The sequence below is a fragment of the Engystomops pustulosus genome, chromosome 1 (assembly GCF_040894005.1).
Source record: "Engystomops pustulosus chromosome 1, aEngPut4.maternal, whole genome shotgun sequence".
NCBI lineage: Eukaryota > Metazoa > Chordata > Amphibia > Anura > Leptodactylidae > Engystomops > Engystomops pustulosus.
The window spans coordinates 204,292,479-204,316,675 of record NC_092411.1 but is presented as its reverse complement, the minus strand read 5'-3'; the positions used below and the strand labels follow the sequence as shown (position 1 = coordinate 204,316,675).

General features: G+C 41.1%; 1 protein-coding gene across 2 annotated transcripts in view; it reads right to left on the bottom strand.

The window, feature by feature from the left end:
* Positions 1-21,914, bottom strand: part of NFKB1 (nuclear factor kappa B subunit 1) — a 54,280-nt gene extending 32,366 nt beyond the window's left edge. Inside the window, exons 1-4 of one of the 2 annotated variants that reach the window (XM_072118651.1) lie at positions 21,707-21,914; positions 4,423-4,461; positions 3,482-3,563; positions 1,729-1,769 (exon numbers count right to left, since the gene is read on the bottom strand). In XM_072118651.1, coding sequence (XP_071974752.1) covers positions 1,729-1,769; positions 3,482-3,563; positions 4,423-4,455 — 156 coding nt within the window. In that variant the 5' untranslated portion in view covers positions 4,456-4,461; positions 21,707-21,914. Of the gene's footprint in view, positions 1-1,728; positions 1,770-3,481; positions 3,564-4,422; positions 4,462-11,563; positions 11,669-21,706 lie in introns of those variants that run through there. The other variant, XM_072118660.1, reaches the window with a different exon arrangement.
* Positions 21,915-24,197: the final 2,283 nt, after the last annotated feature.

The window sequence follows — 24,197 nt, the reverse complement described above, 5'->3', positions numbered from 1 at the left end:
CACAATTCACTTCAATAATTTTCTTTTCTGTTAAAGAGGATTTCAGGTTTCAATCTCTAGGACTATCTGCTCATTTTAAACAGTATACTATCGGTTTATAATTGTCCCAAAATCTTTGTAATATACACTGTCGAGCAAAAGGGCAACTAACTTTTGAAATTTTGGCTTTCAGGTTCCATATCTCACCATCCACTAAGTCTTTGAACAACAGACTATTATCATGGTAAAGACAAAATTCTTGTCTATCTCATACATAAATTTTTTTTGCAACCACCGGTATTTGGCATATCCTTAGTATACAGGTTCTTGTCATGTAACTTCATTGTTAAACTTTTGCTCCTGGTGGCAAAACTACAAATTACAACCTGTCCTCACATTACCAAAAATCTCTGTGTTTTTGTCACGGGTACTTGGGCTCACCCTTGCCCTTCTCCCCCCATCAGCACAGCGCCTGTGCCACTCACCTGTCCCCGTTCCTGTTCCGGCGGCAGTGTGCGCATGTCCCCGACTTCTAGGGCCCGCGCAGTGTGGCTCGCCAGTTCACTGCTCATTGGTGCGGATCTTTGTGCTCTATGCCGTTGATAAAGCTTGTGTCCCTGTCTTGTGCTTGTTTGTCAATTTCCCGATGTGAGCCCGGTTCTGCCTGTCTCCCACTCCAATCCCGTGGTTCCCTTCCTGACCTCCTGCCTTTTTCTGACTACGATTCTGCCTGACGTCTGTTATAAACTAGCAATAGTTATAAACTAACATTTCTCCAATACACATTCATACACTATATTGTGGCTGTTTCTCTGCTAATCCTCTGCTTTTATCCTCTATATCCCTTGGCATGCTGGTGGCTAAGAACAATCTGTAGAGTGAAAGAGGAAGGAACAGGAGATGCAGGTTTGGACTAAGGGGTCACTGAAGGGAGAGGAGTTGGAGCTATGCACCGTGCTAGTTCCGGTCTCTGTTCAGTAATTACAGAAGCAGCTTGATCATGTCTGCTCTGTCTACACTCAGCAATTATGTTTCCACACACAGAGAACCTCCTTCACCTCGTGCTACTCAATTTAATAAAGAATCTGTTACCATCTGTAAACATTCCCTGCACACAATCAATTTCTCTCCAGGTTTTAACAAGGCTATATTCTGCGGTCAATGAAAAAAGGGGTTTGCACAGCAGTGTGATACATATGATAAACAACATTTACTTTTGTGTGTACTATGTCTTCTCTGTTCTCTGTACTCCCAATATCCCAGAGTGATAGCATCTGCTGAATAGCTTGGCTGACACATCCATTATAGTAGGTAGTGTATATAGTAGTCATAAGGGTGTAATATATGTCTACCTGTGTAACAGTGCATAGATGTATACATGTGTGCTTAATATTCTGTGTGCTAGAACTGCAAGTGGTAGAGACTTATGGAGAATTATGGAAAGTGAAGGAAGCTACTCTGGCCTCAGTGCTCTTGCAATCAGCTGATGTTGCAATCAGAAACTGCCCGCCCACTTCAGGAGAAGCTGAAGATGATTTTATTGGAAGGGCTTATAGATATAACAGGATGGATCTCAGGCTAGGACGAAGCCAGCAGCATGACATAGGTATATTTGGATTTATTATCAAAGGCTTTCTCCAGCTGTACTAAAACTGTTTTCAGTCAGGTAACTTTATAGCTTATTAAATTTGCTTATGACAAGCCATAAAAAAAGAAAAGAAAAATGCACAAAAATTGTTATTTCTTTACCTGTTTAGGTTGCTCTACAATTTCGAGATATGGTCCATCAACTTAAATAAAAAAAGATAACATTTAGAAGCATCACAGTACAGGCGGTCCCCTACTTAAGAACACTCGACTTACATACGACCCATAGTTACAAACGGACCTCTGGATGTTGGTAATTTGGTTGGTAATGTTGGTGTTAATATTGATTCTTATGACAACACAACATTTTTAAAATCCAATTGTCGCAGAGACCAAAAAAGTTCTGGCTGGAATTACAATGATAAAATATACAGTTCCGACTTACATACAAATTCAACTTAAGAACAAACATACAGACCCTATCTTGTATGTAACCTGGGGACTGCCTGTACCTTGATTATCATACCACCATGATACCACTATGAATACTGATGTGCTCATTTGGATTATACATTAAATAAATAAATAAATAAATGCTTATTATGGTCAATTCATTTATTATCTAACAACACAGAGATTTTGCATTGCAATCCTTTATTCACTCTACCCTGTAGAGCTTGGTAACATCAGAATTTAGCTGGAGTTACCAGAGGCAGATTATATTTTTGTTAGCTTTTTACTGGGATACATTTTCAGTGCACCTGGAACAAAAAACATAGAACTTTGTACTAGCCAGTTGAAGGACATCATAGTGTAACTTTGATGGATCGCATTAAATCAATGTCCATCAGACAGCGTTCTTTTCCATAATACAACTGATCTAGTGGTTCTGTTATTTTTATTGTTCACAAATATATGATGGACCATAACAGCATAAATAAATAAAGATATAAACTTTAAATGATGGGATTTAAATGATGTTACAAAACAATTTAGTTACAACCCTCTGTTTGTAAAAAATTTTTTACATCAATTAATAGGAATAACTTCATAGTTTAATGCAGATCATAACACTGCCATCAAGCAATTGAGCATTCTCAATAAAAATCAAGAATCCACTATATTCTATCAATACTGCAAACTGTGCCCCATCCCAGGAATCATATGGGCATCCATTTCTCCCAGTATCTTACTAACCTGCCAAATCTATTTAGCAAGTATAAGAAGACAATTGGATGATAACATCAGTGAACACACTGGTTTGTTTAGACAGTAACTCACTCCCAGAAATAATCTGCTTGTTTTGAACCAAGGCTAGAGTTATCGTTTTGTTTTGAGTTGTGCAACTACAACTCATCTAAACCAAAAACCTTTGCAAATATTCAATTAAGTAACTTTTGACCAAAGCAATTCAAAAAAACATTTAAGATGCATTTCTCAAAAATGTAATTCTTAAAAAATTCCAGTCCTTTAAAATATTGAAAACACAACAACAGAATCCAGTAGTGAAAAATTAAAGGGGTTGAACATCATTAACAAACTTTACTAGGGTAAGTAGAAGATCCTAACAGAGTCAACCATGTTGTATATACCTCGAAAAAGTCTGTCTGTAGCGACCTGTCAGCAGCAGGACTCGGGACTTCCTGTGATGTCCTGGGTCCTACTGCCTTCCAGCAGAGGAGGGGTCGTGCAGTCATTACTGTGAGGTTGTGCATACATAGTATTCTCTATGGGGACAATGGGGGAACCAGAAAAAGGGCTCCTGATGACAAGTTCCCTTTAAAAGTTAAAAATTTACTTTGTAGGACAAACATAACCAGGCTCATATGCCAAAGTATGATGTGAAAGATATTTTTAGATACTGTAATAACATATATTCTATACCAGAAGTTAACTTAGGTACCATATTTCTTACCATTCCTATGTGGTGTATCGTGCGGTATGATTTGTTCATCATATAAATAGGCAGAACCTGTTGTGAAGTAGGCTTCAAGCATCTGCACAAAAGAATAAAAATGTAGGAGGATAGTCATTCCCATTGAAGTTTTAGATTAGTTTTCCATTATTTCTTTTTTTAGAACCTGTGACCAGGTATAACTTGATGTATTGTTTTTAAAGGACCATCAGAAATTATAGCTCTACCTATTAATGTAGAGCTGATGGTAGCAACCTTCTAAGCCCTAATCAACATTTACCTAATCCTATAATACACTACACTTTATCTACTTAATATGTTAATTTACGGCAGAGGCTAGTGGACCATGGCCTTGCCTCTCCGGGCAGAGGGAGCAAAGGTTACTGCAACCCCCAGTAGTCTCTGCAATCCCCCCATAACTGTGTGTCCTCACATTGCTGCTGTGGTCCTAGTTCCTTCAGAGTTCTGCACATGCATAGTAGCTCTGATGGTATCGCCGTTATACGTGTGTGCACCAGCTACACTGCGCATGGGCAGAGCTCCGAAGCGCTATCATACTTTTCAAAGAAGGGGAATGAAGGGAAAAGGGCTGCAGTGTTAGGGAGGTTTAAGGCAAAAAAAAAAAACTGACAACACTACAATGATACATCCCCAATGTTTTTTTTGTTGTTCCTGGTGGTACATATGGGATTCCTACATATCATACAATTTTTTTTGCTATCCAACCAGGTGCACTTAAACCTGTGTATTCTTGTTTTTACACAGTGTGGTCTAAAGCTTTATGTTTCACTTTTAAATTACTTCCTCTTTAAACATCCCGCATCACTTTCACAGCAGTTTACCTATGTCACAGTAAATCATATATAACACAAGCCATACAACTGTATATTTTTCAATGTGGTTTATGACTGTTCATCAGACTCATAAGAACATATACTCACAGGGTCTCCCATGTCAAACACGTGTTTCGCCATATTTGCCTGCAAAACAAAAGTTCATTGTTGTCTATCAGATCATTCTAAAATACAGCAGCAGTAATGACCCCAAGTTGTGGGAGGAGTCTCATTCATGCATGGAAGGCGTGATCACTTATCAAATTGAATCATGTGAATGTAAAACATCAGAGGATATATTACCTCCTCTACAAACTAAGACTATATTCACACTGCCGTTGCCCGCCCGTACCGTACCGTAGCGGGCAACGGCAGTGTACGGGGAGAGGAGGAGGAGGTGAGCGCAGCTCACCCCCGCCCCTCTCCATAGCAACCTATGGCGCACGGCGCCGTATTACGGGAAAAGATAGGACAAGTCCTATCTTTTTCCTGGGTACGGAACGGTACGGTGCCGCACGTGTGCTGCACCGTACCGCTCCCGTAGGGTGCCGTGCGCCCATAGAAGTGTATGGGGGACGTATATCGGCCGTATATACGTTGGCCGTATATACGTCCCCCATACGTTAGTGTGAATGTAGCCTAAAGAGATGGGTAGCAGAATGGCAGGAAGGCGATATCACTGTGTCAGAAACCGGAAATGCAGTAAAATATCTACGGAGGACATAACGTTGCAGGAGTGCCCCATGTTTCATTTGTACACCATGTTTCGGATGAAGAAGTATGTGTTACTTTTTCCCGGTACTGAAGATTGACTGCATTTCACTAAAATGGGCTGTATTGCAATTCTATAATCTGCCCATTGACAAAAAAATCTGCCCATTTTTTCTGGAAAATGAAGTATTATAGAATCCCCCTAAAGTACAGTATTTTTTTCAAAGAACTCATTGAAGTTCACTGAGAACTCTAAAGATGGATAAGTGTGAAAATTGTGAAAAAAAAACTTGGACTCACTCACTGGACGGCATTTCTCATTTATCTTTCATTGTACAGGCAGTCCCCGGGTTACATACAAGATAGGATCTGTAGGTTTGTTCTTAAGTTGAATTTGTATGTAAGTCGGAACTGTATATTTTATCATTGTAATCCCAGCCAAAACTTTTTTGGTCTCTGTGACCATTGGATTTTAAAAATGTTGGGTTGTCATAAGAATCAGGATTAACAATGAAGCTTCATTACAGACACCTGTGATAACTGTTATAGCTGTTTATTGTAGCTTAGGACTAAAGTACAATAAATTACCAATATCCAGAGGTCCGTTTGTAACTAGGGGTCGTATGTAAGTCGAGTGTTCTTAAGTAGGGGACCCCCTGTATATCTTGATCTACTGGTGTCTGGACTCTCATATTTGCCTTGTTTTATTTCTGAAATAGTTACTTGATATTGATACATTTGTGCAAAATGTTTACAAAAATCAGCTGAACTTTGCGCAATTGAAGTGGAGTTAATCTCCTCACTTGGAATCTAGGAGAGGAGACCTTCAGTGTAAAGATTCTATTAAATAAAAAATATGCCACATCCAGTTTTTTTAGACAAAAATAAAAATATTAGGCATAAGTCAGAAAAAAAAAAAAATTATGCCAAAGCCATCAAAGTTTTTAAGTTCACCTGATAAATTTTCCCTATTGTCTTTAAGTTCTATTCATATACCTTACCTTATATACCTATACTTTTCCACATATTCCTATGGAAACATTTTAATAACTTATTATACTGCATGATGAAGTCTGACATACAGTTATGGAATAAATCAAGACCACAGCTCTCTAGTATAGAACATATAAAGGTCCCGTGCTCCTAAACTGTTTTCCATTAAGCAGTACAGTGCATTTTTTCCCATTTTAAATCTTTTTATTTATCAAAAACAAGACATTGCAAGCCATTAATAAAACCTTCTGCAATAAAATGCTCACATATCATTTCCAGTATTAGGCATTACTTTATTTTACAAGCTGCCTTAAAGTCACAGGCCACGATCTAAAATATTTTCCTGTATTATGATATTAGAAATAAAGGAAATCTACCTTCAAACTCAATCATGATAAACAAGGAGCAATTACTCATAGATCCAGGCACCGTGCCTGTGGTAATCTTCTTATATTTGTTATCCATGGCCTCCTTTCTTCAAAAAAATCTACTTTTAAAATTATGCTAATGAGCCTGAAAGGCTCTGGGGTGTTTCCAGAGCCCCTCAGTGCTGTAGCTTCACTGCAATGAGCAGAACAGATCTCCCCTCCTCCTGCACTTCCTGCTGCTTGTAGATTAAACAGGAAGAGGGAGGAGGGAGAGAGCAGGCGGTTGGGTCCCAACAAGCCAGAGAGTTGAACTGATCCTTCAGAGTTTAGTTGTCTGTGAATGGGCTTTGGCTGTGTGTCGGGGGATGGGCAGCTTGCACTGCCTCATGATCTGTATTTATTTAGGTGAGTGATTGTGGGACAGAGCTTCTTTGTACTATAAAGACACTATACACAGTTGCACCCGCAGAGAATATAGCAGAGGTAGACAAATCACATTTTTTCCAGAGGCCGAGGTTAGAGGGACCAACTGATGCACACAAGCAATATATGTTAACAATCTATATGTTAATGCTTTCTTGTCTAACAGCCACTTAACAGCAAAGAAGCAATCTGATTTCTGATTTTTGCATTTATTAAGGGTGGCGTCACAGGGGGCGAATATATTGTGTTTAGAATTTGTTTACATTCAAAACACCGGTTGCTTGTTACCGATCGCACATGTTTCAATGATGAGACAGAGCCCGGTCCCTGAAGGTTTGCATGGTGTTTCTAAATGCAATGTAAAAGCAGCCTAAACATTTTGAAGCCGACCCGAGTATAAGCCAAGACCCCTAATTTTAACACAAAAAACTGGAAAAACATATTGACTCGAGTATGAGCCGAGGGTAGGAAATGCATTGGCGACAGCCTCCCCAGTATACAGCCTGCCAGCCCCCCGTTGTATACAGCCTGCCAGCCCCCCGTTGTATACAGCCTGCCGGCCCCCCATTGTATACAGCCTGCCGGCCCCCTGTTGTATACAGCCAGCCAGCCCCATGTTGTATACAGCCAGCCAGCCCCATGTCGTATACAGCCTGCCAGCCCTCTGTTGTATACAGTCTGCCAGCCCCCCATTGTATACAGCCTGCCAGCCCCCCATTGTATACAGCCAACCCACAGTAGTAAATAGCCTGCCAGCCTTTAAAAATAATAAACTCAGAACTCACCATTCCGACGGCCCGGGCAGCTCCGCTTCCATCTTCATGTCCGCAGCGGGTGCGCGGCAGCTCCGTCTGCAGCGCCTCTTCTTCTTCAGGCCGGCACTAGGACCACAACATCTCCGTGTGCACAGCACGGCCGGTACACAACTGTGACACCACAGTTGCTGACAGCACCGCTGTGTGCCGGCAGGGCCGTGCGCACGGAGATGCCGTGGTCCTAGCACCAGCCTGAAGAAGAAGAGGCACTGCAGACGGAGCTGCCGTGGACCCACCGCGGACATGAAGATGGAAGCGGAGCTGCCCGGGCCGCCGCAATGGTGAGTATTGAGTTTATTTTTTAATATATCCGTGTATATACAGTATAAGCCGAGTGGGGAATTTTCAGCACAAAAATTGTGCTGAAAATCTTGGCTTATACTCGAGTATATAAGGTAATTCTTTTCTTGAAAGTATTGTAGAAGTTTGTAGTATCATGATACTACTCCAGATATCATATTACACTCAAAATTCTGATATCAACGCAACCCATAAGCTAGATAGCATATAGACCCAATGTTTGTGATGTGTCTAATAACTTGCTAAGGGCCATAACCCTTCAAGTTAGCGGAATTTTGGGTGGCCAGAAGAACCAGAATTAACAATAAAGCTTATTGGCAGACACTTATAACTCCTACAGCTGTTCATTGTAGTCTAAGCCTAAAGTACAGTAAATTACCAACATCCAGACGTCCGTTTGTAACTAGGGATCGTTTGTAAGTCGGGTGTTCTTTAGTAGGGGACTGTCTGTACAATATAACTTGCTATACAGCATAGAAAAGGCATGGCATTGTGAGGCTTACTCAGAGCTATAAACTGGGTAACACTTATAACCTTTGTTGCCCTTTGTGCTTAAACTAAAAGCAACTAGGCTGAATATAAAGGGAATGCCAAATGTTCTGCATTCATTTTTTTCCATATACATAAAATAGTAACAAACATATCTCATACAATACATAACTCTGTCTTTTTCATCTCTTCTTCCTCTATCTCTTATTGCTAGGAGACTGGGGGTCTCCACAGTCTATATTTGCTTGTATATTTAAAAAAAATAAATAGAACAATAAGAAAAAAAAATAGGAAACAAGCTTTTTGAAAATGACTGCAATTCTTCTTCCCTCTAGTACTTTTGATACAGAGAGAAAACATCTTTCTCAGTATTAGAATATTGACCACAAACACGTAAGTACTACATATGCATTGTTCTCAGCCACTCTGAAAGCAAATAAAATGGAAAGTGTTTTCTGTAGACATCCACTGTAAAGCCAACAAGCAATAGAAAAGAAGGAGTATCATGCTTCTTGAAGGAAGCCACAACTATGAGCATTTGTCAACGATAGTAGTCCAAGTGCAAAGCATATACCCTCTGGCAGCAGGGCAAATTGCATGCTTCAAAAATTGTTACAAATCTAGTACTTTCTAAAAAATGTAATTCTTTACTGTACCGCCGCGGGGCCGCCATTGCCGTCTATGGGGATGTATATGTGGCCGCATATACATTCCCCCAGACGGCCGTGTAAATGAACCCTTAGAATGCCACACTTTGCTCTTACAGAACGATACAATTACCAAATGCAGCGAAATATATATAGAATATGCCTCTGAAGGGCCAAATAGTTCTCATATGACTTATAGCTAAACCAAGACTACAAAGTGACACACAGATTTAAAAATTTGTTCTCACCTGCACCAAAAGTTAAGGTGTGGAAAACATCTTGCGCTACATTAAACAAGGGTTTAAGATTTTTACAATTTCCTGATTACAGTTTGGGGGAAGGGGGGAGACTGCTTTCATTATACAGCGGGTCCCCAGAATACATACAAGATAGTTTCTTTAAGTTTGTTCTTAAGTTGAATTTGAATGTAAGTCGGAACTGGTGTATTTATCATTGTAACTCCAGACAATATACCTTATATACTCGAGTATAAGCCTAGTTTTTCAGCACAAAAAATGTGCTGAAAAACCCAAACTCGGCTTATACTCGAGTCAAAAAAATAAATAAATCAAAACTCGCCTCTCTGGCAGCACCCGTAGATCTTCTGTGCGATCCATCCGGTATTGTTGTGCTGCACGACAGGGAAGGCTGGCGGGCTATATACACTGGGGCAGGGGCTGGCAGGCTATATACACTGGGGCAGGGGCTGGCAGGCTATATACACTGGGGCAGGGGCTGGCAGGCTATATACACTGGGGCAGGGGCTGGCTGGCTATATACACTGGGGCAGGGGCTGGCTGGCTACATACTGGAGAGGCTGTGACCAATGCATTTCCCACCCTAGGCTTATACTCGAGTCAATAGGTTTTCCCAGTTTTTTTGTGGTAAAATTAGGGGCCTCGGCTTATACTCGGGTCGGCTTATACTCGAGTATATACGGTACATTTATTGTCCCTGTGAAAATAGGATTTTCAAATTTTGGGCAGTTATGAGAACAAGGATCAACAATTAAGCTTCGTAACAGAGACCTTTGATATAACCTATATTCAATAATTGCAGCCTAAGGATACAATGGACAGAGAGGTCTGTATGTAAGTAGGGGTCGTCTATAAGTCTTGTATATCACTATGAAGCACAGAATCCTGGCTTCTGCACTGTGGACAGTCTGTAAGTCTGACGGCCGTGTGCACGCCCATTTATTTGAGAGCTGCGCTATTTCAATAGCTCCTATTTACCTCTACGCAAATAGTGTAAAACAGCTGTTCCTGTCTGTTATTGTAATTCTCAACAAGTGGTCAGAAGCTGCAGCTCTTAATACTATCTTGCTGAAAAATACTGCCATGTAAATAGAGGCTTTATTTTTTAGGGATTTTAATGTTTTCGTGGGCTTTTTTTAAGTGAGAACAAGTGGCAACTCTTAGGGGGGTGAGCACTAATCCCCCCTCAATTGCAAGCTGAGCAGCTGCCTGGCAAGGTCATGGTGTAGTGAGACACTAAGTGCTCAAAGCATGACCAGGTGGCACTGGCCTGAGGGAAGGATTTTGCAGCCGTATGACCTGCCACCATGTGGTCATGTGCATGGGGCCTAATTTAGTTCTGAGTGTGGTATATTTCATCTTAACATTACTGCTTTAATGACTGAAATCTAAGGAATCTTAACGGATATAACCAGAGCAGTTTTATTTTACAGATTTATTCCCAATAAAATAAAGCCAACAAGACCATGTGCTCAGCATCATATATATATATATATCGCAGGTATTTAACCGCAGCATTTAAACTGCCTTCAGGGGGTCTTTTCCCCCACGATCAACAATAAGGGATACAACCCCAAAATGGTAACAATGGAAAAAATCTCATCCTGCAAAAAAAATGCCGTCACATGGCCCCCCAATGTACTATGCAAAATACTGAATACATGTGGTAAATATTGTGACAATTTGGTCCCCTACTTAAGAACACTCGACTTACATTCGACCCCTAGTTACAAACGGACCTCTGGATATTGGTAATTTATTGTACTTTAGTCCTAGGCTACAATAAACAGCTATAACAGTTATCACAGGTGTCTGTAATGAAGATTTTTTCTTAATCCTGATTCTTATGACAACACAACATTTTTAAAATGCAATTGTCACAGAGACCAAAAAAGTTCTGGCTGGGATTACAATGATAAAATATACAGTTCCGACTTACATACAAATTCAACTTAAGAACAAACCTATAGACCCTATCTTGTATGTAACCCGGGGACTGCCTGTAATACTAATACATTGGCTATGAACATTTGTACCTCAATTTGGTCCTACACTGTTAGGTTGTTTAGATTGTGAGCCCCATGGGGACAGGGACCAATTTGACATGCTTTGTGCAGCGCTGCGTAATCTGTGGGCGCTATATAAATAGAGAATTATTATTATTATTACACTGCTTTTCACCAGTTTCCACCATATCTTGTTCCTCCAGTAATAGTGCTAAGTTAACAGCTGGTAAATCATGTTACCTGCTAATCTGTGTCTCTAGGATTTCCAGATGTTGATACCTTTGGTCTAATGCGCAACCGCCTGAATTGTGCATTCTAGTCACTTGGAGTCAGTATTCTTTTTGGAGGCAGAATCCTGGAGTGCAGGGATACAAAAGTCTACATCTCATCAAGAGTCTTATATTTCACAGCAGGACAGTACTTCTCATAATATCCTGTATGATCCTGCTGAGTGAGCACAACCTCTAGTCTTTGTGTTCTGTCTGTAGGATGCATCTTAACAGATAGTTATACAACTGAGAATTAAAGTGGTCATTTATGAATTCATGTGAAGTCTTTCATGGACTAGGTTTTGAAATTTATGTGCACAGTTCTGTGTGACTTTATGGATAATACACTATATTAATAAAGTGCAATATTTCTCATCACAAATTGTCACAAATAAATGCCACCTCCACCCTATCTTCAAAGACCAGTAATTTTTTAACACCATATCATGTGACTTTTTTGTGTCATTTTGTAAATTCTGTTACTTCTCATGTAATATTCAGTTTGTTAAAACATTAGGCACACTTTAAAAATTATTTATGAGCTACAGAAAGTAAACGGATGTGGATAAAATAACTGTCATGTCATCTATATATAAATCACAATACTTTAGCAATACTTTTAGTAAGTATGACACAATAATGTGTGAATAATGTATCAGCACCAGAAACAGCTATACTAAACTGAGTAAGGGAATGGCTCAGAAATTACATACACCAGAAATGATGTGTCGGTACCAATCTATAATTCATTTTAAAAGCCAAAAAGATACTGCACATATCAAAAATATACAGAAACTAAAATGTATTTTAAAACCATTAAATCCTGAGGCGCCCGCTTCCCAAGAAGTCTCCCTTACCTACTTTGTAGGCCCAACCCTGTTTAGCTTCCAAAATCAGATTCAGGGCCAATAATGTATCAAGGAATTAATGAAAATAAAGTCTCATGTAGATCCAAAGCAGGGTCACAAAAAAACTATAATACAATATTGATAGCTAGCACACCATATATTTTGTGTAAAGATAAATCTTAAACACTCAGGAGGTAAATCAATAGCACTGTGGGATTAGACCAGAAGCACTACAAGTAGCCTAGATACCAGTCCATTTCAGACTATGTAGTCTTATGTAGCACCTGGAAAGTAACCACTGATATGCACAATAAAGTTTATACGGTACACATGTCCATCAAGTTCAACCAAGAACGGGAAGGGATCAGATGAGTAAGGGAAAACAATGCTATATTGTAATATAACCGTCAATGTTATTTTGATGTAAAAAGGCATCTAGACCCTTCTTGAAGCTCTCTGCTGTCCCTCCTGTGACCAGCGCCTAAGGCAGGCTATTCCACAGATTCCACAACTGTAAGTTGTACTCCCGCTCTCCGGCATTGAGTGCAGCACCGACCATCATCAGGCGCCTATGATTGTATGCAGAGTATTAGGGGTTCAGTATCATCAGCTGCACACCCACTACAGCATGAAGCAATATGCTGTAGCTTGTGTGTGGCAGTCAATGTGACATCACGGCTGAGTCTCTGTATACAAAAAGAGGCCGCCGGTGCCAGGCAAGGTGACTTCAATTGGTTTGTTATTTTTATAAACCCCCCTGGGCCCTTTTTAAAATGAAGTTAAAAAGAACATGATCCCGGACAACCCCTTTAAAGATCAAGATTTAACTGCAAAAGAATCCTTTCAAAACATAAATCTGAACTAAAAACTAAAGCATCCCCAAAGTGTAACATCACACACTGCAAACTATATAGGGTGATCACAGCTTTACCCCAGTGAAGCACAGCTGGGGTAAGTTTGTCTAAAACCACACCATATTGCTTACCTATTGGTGAAAAATGTAATAGAATTGCTAGATTAAAGTAAAACAATACTACTGTATCTTCACCCTAAAATATGGTCCTAAAAACTGAGCCGAGGGAGCGGATGTTTACAGAACCGATTTGAGAGACTATGAACATTAGATTCATAGTAGTGATCTGTGTATATTAGATATGGGTAGCACTGTCAACTATCAAAGACTTCTGACAAACATAGTACACTAAGAGGAAGTACTAAGTATGGTGACATGTTCAATGAGAAGTTCCAGGGGAATTTCACATAAATGACATTTCTTGTCTCTAACAACGGATTAATAGAATCAATATTACACTATGGGATAGGGGTGTGCTCCCAGGACTATGGCCCTAAGGGCAAATGCACATGAAAATACTTTTTTTAACAAATCAGGACCCAAGACCCTTATTTTAATGGATCTTGTGACCAATCCATTAAAGAGAAGAGCATGTCCTAGCCAGGACAGCTATGCAAGGATTACTCTAAACTATAATTTATGAGGATAGGTGAAAAATGGATGCAAGACTAATATGTTAGGTAACATCCATTTCTCATGGCTCATTTTGGGCACCTGTGTGTGCAGGAAGCCTTAGGGGTCCCTAAAATGCCTCTTCCCTACATGTTAGAGCGCCGTGCTATGGTTCCAAGGCAGCAATTTACGAGTTAAGAGTTGAAATTCATGTGGCCTGTCTAATACAGTAGACACCAGCCTTCCAGGGAGAGGGCTCAGCTCCCCTGTGATGTAATGACACATCGTCACGTACATCATTTAGTGTGTATATCACATAAAGTGTCTAAGTGCCTGGCAGGAACAGAAGCATTCCACCAGGCACAGATTTGTCAACACTTCTTTTAGGACGTCTACGGGATGCAAGTTGGCTAGAATGGCTTTATTGAATATTGTTTCATAACTTTTATAGACTCATAGTGCCATGCTACTGCAGCTTTAGAGAAAGAGATATGACTGAGAAAGTAGCCTGTTGTGTTATTCTGCAACGTGGTTACACAAAGAACTCACTAATGACTTTATCTCACTACCGGGCAGGGCTGTAGAGTCGATCAGAAAAAACGTCAAACTCCTCAATTTCCCCAACTTCGACTGCGACTCTAGTTCAACTAAAAATCCACAACTATGACCCCACAGTCCTGTTTTCTTGGCCACTCTAGCATTGCTAAGATTCCTTCATGGTGCCTTATTCCTCTACAAAGCATGAACATAAATTCCAGCACACATACATCTCAATAAAATGCATGTAAAGGATGCACCACCAATACCGACAGGCCACATGCAGACTCTCAAGCCATAAATTGTGGTCCGCACCCGGCTGACAGTCAGAGTTCAATGAACGCTTACATATCTGATGAAAGCATTCAATGATACAGAAGGCTGGGTAGTGGTGAGTACAGATGAGTCCTTACTGTTCCCCCTGATCTTTTCATGCGGCTCTGCTTTGTACCCTAACTCCTGACACTAGTTTTATGCGTTGGGCTAAGGACACTGAGCCGAACAGCCTCAGGAGCAGGAAAGAACAAAGGAATTTTGTGCTGTATTGTGGTTGTTGGGGTGCCAATTACTGATGCAGTGTCATAAAAAGTTGGACTCCACCAATATGGTCACCAACTGAAAATCCACAGCCCTGCTATCAGGATTTCAACAGTTTAGGACAGAAAGAGATTTGCAGTTGGTTGGCAAATCAAAAGAGGGAGGACAAGTGTTAATTTACTGGCTATGTTACAGTAAAGGAAAGGTTCTAGAGTAATAATATAGAAATCTTATTGGTAGACCCTTTTTTTCCTACTAATAATCCAAGAGAGTTTGATATTACCTATGTACTATCAGTTTATGTTCCACCCTCTGGGAACTCAATCACTGCTGGTGACATGTTAGGGGTCAGAGTTAGTTATATCCAGAGCAGCATGCACATTTCTGAATTTCATACTTGTGGAACTAGTGGCCCTAAGGTCTTAGATAGAGTTTACATGAACCGAAGCAGGCATATAAATTTTCTGCTTTACCCACCCTGGGAAATTTAGATGACTACGCTACACGGCAATGTGTGTGTTATTTTCTTGTGGTTAAAGGAAATCTACCACTGGTTTATAGCTGTATTCACTTTTAATGCTGCTGGGTAGCTCCCAACAGGGTGAACATGACCGTTTTTTTCACAGGGCGGGGCGTGCAACTGTCTGGGCACCGACCATGTGCATCAGGTGGGGGTGCCAGTCTCCATCCTACACCTACTTCAAGTTGCATAAGAATCAATATCATCGGCATCTTTAAGACGCGGATGCCATTCATAATTAATGCACAGCATGTGTCTCTGAGCTCCTGTGTTTCGCACTCTCTGTGGCATCAAAACACTGTATGAGTCATCAGCAGATACCGGGAGATGGGTGGCAGCAGCAGGAAGAAGAGGAAGCCGGGGGAGCACAGGAGAGGTAAGATTTTATTATATATATATTATGTACCGTATATATACCTGAGTATAAGTCCAGACCCCTAATTTTAACACAAGAAACTGGGAAAACCTGAATATAAGCCGAGGGTGGGAAATGAATTGGTCACAGCCCCACCCCCAGTTTATAGCCTGTCAGCCCCTGTAGTATAGAGCCTGTCAGCCCCTGGAGTATATATCCTGCCAGCCCCTTGTAGTATATAGCCTGCCAGTCCCACTAGTATATAGCCTGCCAGCCCCTGTGGTATATAGACTGCAGCCCCCCCCGTATATATTCTGCAGCCCCTGCCACCCAGCATATAGCCTGCAGCCCTGCCCCCTCAGTATATATCCTGCAGCCCTGCCCCCCCCCCCAGCGTATAGCCTGCAGCCCCTGCCCCCAATATAATGCCTGTAGTGTACTGACCTTCCGACACCCCCTGGCTGGTCCTCTTTATCCATCGATGCTCCGCAATCGGCTCCGTGTCCCAGAATGGTCTGTCGCAGACATCATGACATCAGCCACAGGTGGACATCATAGTGTGTGTCAGGGTGCTGCTGAAATCAAGATGCCTGCGACGGAACACGCCAGGACACGGAGCGGATGCTGGAGCATCAAAGGATAGAAAAGGACTGGCCGGTGAGGTGTCAGAAGGTGAGTACACTTCTTTTTTCTTGACTCAAGTATAAAGCGAGTTAGGGCTTTTCAGCACAAACTCGGCGTATATTCAAGACTAAAAGTTTGGATACACCTTCTCATTCAAAGAGTTTTCTGTATTTTTATGACTATAAAAATTGTAGATTCACACTGAAGGCTTGTACCTCTCTGTAATGGGGCACAATAGGCATCCCTCTACAATGGCTACCGAAAAGACATGGATTATGGAAGGAGAAAAGTGAAAAACCGATACACAAAGACGCAAAAAACGTGCAGTCACTAGTGCACTGTTCTGTGTTGACCATATAAGATAGATCGGATATAGTATGGTTACTTTCTCAGCGTCTTACCATAATATCCCAGGCCCTTCCTTGAAGTGCAGGTCCCAAGGGGGAACATTTTCATATTATATGAGTAGAAATAGCGGGTATGCAAGGATAGGTTCCCCTTAATGGTGAGCAGAAAGTTGTCTAGCTAGCCAACAGAGAACAAGTTGACAGCTATAGCCTTGCTTCTTGCTTAATATCAAAGCTTGCCTTGCAGTGGTGGGGTCCTGGGTTCAAATCCCATCCAGGTCAACATCTGCAAAGAGTTTGCTCTCTCCATGTTTGCGTGGGTTTCCTCCCACACTCCAAAAACATACAGGCAGGTTGATTATATTGTGAGTCTCATGGGGACAGGGACTGATATGGCAAGCTCTGTGTATTGCTGCGTAATCTGTGAGCGCTATATAAATAGAGGAATTATTATTATTAAAGCTCCTTCCTCATAGTGCTTGCCTAAGAGGGATGCCTACTACATTTTTCTCATTAGTAGGCTAGACCTTGCCTCTGGTCCTCTGAATAGCCTGCTGATTGCTTCCTACTTTGGACTCGAGCCCCTTTAGATCTGTGAGCCTGAGTTACATACTCAAACGGGGCAGATGGCAAAAAATAATTGGCTAAGGGGTTCATGGAGTTACATCAATAAATCAAAACACATTGATGGATGATGCTGGCTGGACTTCCGCTGCTTGATGTTATCTTAACTGTAAAATGGTGTGTGGACATAATCATAAACTATGTACCATATTTTACACTCTGCCAGTCGCTCCTGCAGATGTTTAGTGGCAAAGGCCCAACAGGGGATCACCTGCGCCACTGGTGTAACCCTGCCATTACAAGAACACATGCTTTTTCAGACACAAAAACCGCATGCATTTTTTGAAAACACATGCATTTTTGACCAGTTTGAATTAAGGTAATTGGTCAAACTTGTCAAAAACGGATGCTTTTTCAAAAAACGCATGCGTTCTTGAAAATAGCATGCGTTTTTTGACGGACTGCTTGAAATCGGGCCAAAAACGCATTCAGAATGCCACGTGAGGCATCACCCTTATAGATGCCTCAGTTACAGGGGAAAACTTGTAAAAGAAGAAAAATAAAGTAAACATTTTTTTAAAAGTGAAAATGTCCACCAGGGGTCGTTTATGACCTTGAGGGGGACATATAAAGTAAAAATACACACACAAAATATTAAAAATATTCATAAAAATACATTCACATTTCTCCATATAATAAAAAAAAAAAAACGCTAAACTTCAAAAAGCATCGCCATAGTCACCCTGTTTGCCCGAGACTATACATATTATATATCAAAACGACCTAAACAAAATAGGGAATTCATTAATAATGTTCATTTTGAGTTAATTTGAAAAGTTAAAAAATCTACTATAAATTACAAAAAAGCCTTTTTTCCACTTTTAACCCCAAATAAAAATGAAAAAAAAACATGTTTAAACTTTCATTACCTTTTTAAAGGGGCTTTCCCACAAAATAAAATTCTCAAATTTCTATCCCCTAGTGATGTTAACACAATAAAGATAATTTTAACCTTTACCTTACAATTTTACAGTTTTATTGCTGTTTTAGCTCCTATCACTCAGTGCAAAATTGCAGGGTGTGGGCGGGGCCTCTCTAAGCAGACATTGCATGACCCATCTAGTTGTGTGGGGTGAAAATGTGGTTAGATTAGCACGGTACAAGGTGTATATGCACTTTCATCTGGCTTCTGACATTGTACTAACACATAGAGAGATGAGACAGATCAGAGATGCATGAGATCCATTAGATGCCTATTACAGAGTCAGCTTTGCTACATCTGTACATATTTGCCTGCATTCCCCTTCCCCCGGATAACTTATCTCCTTGTAGCTTGTAGTTTGCTGCTTGTCTCTCCTCACAATCTCCTGCCAGGAAGTGAATCAGTGTCTGTGTCTGTGAGCTACAGGCACAAGACACAGTAATCTCATCTGCACAATCTCATCCAAGATGGCGCCGGACCTTAAGTCTGCAGTTACAGGGTCGGATCTAGGGGCAACTAAAATCATGTACAGCAGGACTGATAGAGACAGGATGGACTATTAACAAAAATGCATCATTCCACAGATTTGAGAATGTGTTATTTAGTTATCCTGAGTACATATAAGAAACTTATCTTTGTTGGAATACCCCTTTAACTAGCACCACGGGGCACATTCACTATTGGTCGCGTGCTGCCCTTTTCTTCTTTCATGGCTAAAATGGATTGCACAGGAGAAGTGTGTGTGCTGCGAATGAGAAGCACCTGAACCTTTTGTGGCGCAGCTGTGCTAGCTTCCATGCGACAAATATTAGCGGACAATCGGATCGAGCTCCGTATTTCACTTTCAAATTGTGTCACATGCTCTATGTTAAAGATGCACCACAAAAAATATGGTAAACTCTGTCGGACCATTGCGGGAAAGCGCCAGATTCATGATTTCTGGTGCACAATCTTAATGAATTGCCGCTTTATAGACAATGGGGCAGATTTATCAAGCTGTCTGAAAGTCAGAATATTTCTAGTTGCCCATGGCAACCATTCACAGTTCAGCTTTCATTTTACCGGTGCTCATGAATATTTTAAAGGGGAGCTGTGATTGGTTGTCATGGGCAACTAGAAATATTCTGACTTTCAGACAGCTTGATAAATCTGCCCCAATTTACTTTTAGTGAACTTGAGTGACTTTGTAAGTAAATGTGCCCCAATGTGTCCCAAAAAAGACTGCAAAAAATGAAAAAAAAAAAAAAAAGATAGCATGCGAAAAAAAAAAAAACGTTATGGCCCTTAAACCTGCACTTACAAAAATTCGCTAAAAATGTTCGGTTACTAAAGCCTTTTCAGGCCACGTCAATGAGGGGGTTAATAAATATGGCCCATTGTTGGGTGATATTGGGAAGTGTGTATTGGGACATTACGTTGTGTGATAACATTAAGTGTGACATTGTATAGTGGAACAGTATATACACTGTGTATGGTGTGAGGCTGTATAGTAGAAGATTATGCAGTGTGATATTGTATAGTGGAACAGTATATACACTGTGTATGGTGTGAGGCTGTATAGTAGAAGATTATGCAGTGTGATATTGTATAGTGGAACAGTATATACACTGTGTATGGTGTGAGGCTGTATAGTAGAAGATTATGCAGTGTGATATTGTATAGTGGAACAGTATATACACTGTGTATGGTGTGAGGCTGTATAGTAGAAGATTATGCAGTGTGATATTGTATAGTAGAACAGTATATACACTGTGTATGGTGTGAGGCTGTATAGTAGAAGATTATGCAGTGTGATATTGTATAGTGGAACAGTATATACACTGTGTATGGTGTGAGGCTGTATAGTAGAAGATTATGCAGTGTGATATTGTATAGTAGAACAGTATATACACTGTGTATGGTGTGAGGCTATATAGTAGAAGATTATGCAGTGTGATATTGTATAGTAGAACAGTATATACACTGTGTATGGAGTGAGGCTGTATAGTAGAAGATTATGCAATGTGATATTGTATAGTGGAACAGTATATACACTGTGTATGGTGTGAGGCTGTATAGTAGAAGATTATGCAGTGTGATATTGTATAGTGGAACAGTATATACACTGTGTATGGAGTGAGGCTGTATAGTAGAAGATTATGCAATGTGATATTGTATAGTGGAACAGTATATACACTGTGTATGGTGTGAGGCTGTATAGTAGAAGATTATGCAGTGTGATATTGTATAGTAGAACAGTATATACACTGTGTATGGTGTGAGGCTGTATAGTAGAAGATTATGCAGTGTGATATTGTATAGTAGAACAGTATATACACTGTGTATGGTGTGAGGCTGTATAGTAGAAGATTATGCAGTGTGATATTGTATAGTGGAACAGTATATACACTGTGTATGGAGTGAGGCTGTATAGTAGAAGATTATGCAATGTGATATTGTATAGTGGAACAGTATATACACTGTGTATGGAGTGAGGCTGTATAGTAGAAGATTATGCAGTGTGATATTGTATAGTGAGACATTATTTTGGATGATATTATGTATTGGGACATTATTTAGTCTAACATTTGATCATTAGTTTGACAGTGTATAGTGGAACAGTGTACATGCAGTGTGTATGGTGTGAGACTGTATAGTAGAACATTATGTAGTGTCATAATATATAGAGAGACATTATTTTTGGTGATATTGTGTAGTGTGTATTGGGACATTATGTAGTGTGATAACATAAAGTGAGACATGTGATACATACAGTGTGTATGGTGTGATACTGTATAGTAGTAGAACATTATATAGTCAGATATTGTATAGTGAGACATTATTTTGGGTGATATTGTGTAGTGTGTATTGGGACATTATGTAGTGTGATAACATAAAGTGTGACATGATGTGATACATACAGTGTGTATAGTGTGTATAGTAGTAGTATGTAGTGTGATATTGTACAGTATAACATAGTGTAGTACATGGTTGTTGAGTGTGGCCCTCTGAATACTCCCTCACAACCTCATTACAAGTTATACAAAGTCTCTATAAATGACAATGTCTGAATGTATGACCCAGGAGCTGGTCCAGCGCTCACCTGACAGCTGCCCACTGCGCCTGTAGCATCCTATAGATGTATCACAGCCGCGCACCGAGACATCATTTCCTCTCCTCTTCCTCATGTGCAAAGTGTTTGAGGAAGTGTCTGTAGATTTAGCAGCATGTCCTGGGCATACAATGTGCTAGGTACAGACATTGTACAGCTATCCGGACATGCTGGGCTTAGTAGTTCCACAGCAGCTGGGGAGCCACAGGTAGTAGGCAGCTCCCTGAGGGTTAAGTGTACTTACCTGTCAGCTCTTCTCCTCTGGTCACATCCAGGTCCCGCTCAGTGAGGCAGACCCTCAGGAGACAGTCTCTGTCCCTAGCTGTCCATTGCCCTGGGGCTCCTTTCAGTTTCCTTGTTTTCTCCGTGCTCTGGGCGGGTGTTTGGGTGAGCTCATCACTTCTCTGATGGTTCCTCCTCCTCCCAGGCTGGAGGTGTGTAGATTCTGCTCTGAAGAAGTCGCTCTTGTTCTCACTTCCTGACTGGAAATTCCCATTCAGTGCAGTGAGAGGAGGCCGGGTGATAGACTCCTCGCTGTCACTAGTGACACGACGTCATGGGGATTTTAGGTGCTGTGGTCTGCCACATTGACTGTCTGAATAGATGCCCCGTACTTTTTAAGGATCCTGATATCATCAATATCATTCTCTAAGCAAACCATATGAGCTGTGGTAACTGAGGAGTAAGAAGAATTACATTTCTTATAAAATACACTGAGCTGTAAGGCCTGTCCAGACTGGTCCTGAGCCATAGCTTCCTGCAGGGTCATATACAAAGGAACATACATACTGGTGTAACAGAAAGACTGGGTCTACACAGAGAAATCCCATGGTCCTACTTATACAAATTAAACAGATTTACATCTGGGGCCATCACAAGTTCTTATTGTTAAAGATACATATATAGTCTAGAGAGATACATATCAAGATATTCATGTTACAAAGTGACAAGGTTTACACCTGGGGCCATACCAATATCTTATTGTAACAGAAAGACCTGGTCTCTATAGAGACATATCAAGATCCTTGCGTAACTGATAGTGTACAACACATGGACACTTGGGTTCTTACCGAAATCCTAATCAAATATAAGGACCAGCTGTACTCTAAGAATCCTACTAAGATCCTATACTATATTACATAATAGGGTCATACTAAGTTGAGTGGAGTTTTTTTTCACTCACCTGGGTGATTTGTGATGTAATCTTGGTAAACTGAATACAATTGCATGGGTCACTATAAATTAATAAGTCGGACCTGTATGTGGGGAGAAGGCAATGCTATATATAAATCAAAGATGGGTTAGCTGTATGTTAAAATTCGGGATGCGTGGATCCACTGGACCCCCACAGGAGGTGGTACTAGCCGACACCTGGGACTGGAGACTAAGTGGCACCTGATCTTCACTAGAGCCCACCGCAAAGCGGGTTGGACTTGCTGCGGCAGCGTACCACCAGATTGTTCCACAGGTGCGACTAGCCCGCGGTGGGAGCCGAGGTCGTAGTACCTTAGCGGAGACAGTCTTGTGGTCAGGTCCAGGCACAAGGGCAGGCGGCAAAGATGCAACGCCATGTCCAATTCAGGGTCAGCAACGGGAGGTCCTGGCAGAAGGGGATGGGAACACAGGCACATGGGAGCAGGAATGCAGGATACACAGGAACACAGAAAGACAGTCCGTATTCAAATGCAAGAAAAATAATGTGAGTTTTTTTGTGTCGCTCACCCCATAACTCCAACCAGCGCTGCACGTCAGGGATTCCGCACGGACCACTGCGTGGATGAAGACTTGAGAAATAGAAGAAATAATCCAGCGTGCTGCATCCGGATGGTAAAAAACTTCTTGACTTTATTGTGGACCCGTAGTCCAAATCACAGAAAAATTATTGATAAAAATACGACTACCGTCGTAGTCACAGCTCAGCAAGACGGTAAAGAGTATGCTAACTTACTGTCTTGCCATGCTGTGACTACGACGGTAGTCGTATTTTTATCAATAATTTTTCTGTGATTCGGACTATGGGTCCACAATAAAGTCAAGAAGTTTTTTACCAACCGGATGCAGCACGTTGGATTATTTCTTCTATTTCTCAAGTACACAGGAACACACAAGAACACTGGCGCACAGGAACGCAGGAGACACAGGAACAGAGGAGAATCGCAAGGGATTTTTTTCTAAGGCTGTGAAGGTCATAGATCCAGCAGGGAAGACAGGAAGGGGCTGGAAATTTATAAAGAAGGGTATCTGGCCAGCTCCAATTATTGGTGCGATAGCCCTTTAAATCTGACATGCACTCCCTATGCGGCGGGGACGCGCGGAATCTCTGAAGTACACAACGCTCTAGAATATTGTCTTCTGGCTCCCAAGACCTCTCCTCCAGCCCGAAACCCTTCCAGTCAACAAGAAATAACCAGTTCCCTCTGACTGACTTCATGCCCAGGACTTCTTTCACCTCATAAACATCAGAGGAGTCCGCCTCTGGATCTGGCGCTGGTACTTGCCAGGAGAAGGGGTTCAGGATGACAGGCAACAGAAGGGAGACATGGAAGGAGTTCGTTATGAGCATGGTGGGAGAAAGGCACAGCTTATAGGCCACGTAGCTGCTGCGTTTCAGCACTTCAAATGGACACAGATAGCGAGGACCAAGCTTGTAGCTGGGAATCTTCAGACGGACATATCTTGAAGACAGCCACAATTTATCACCCGGGGAGAAGACTGGAGGAAACCTGCGTCTCTTG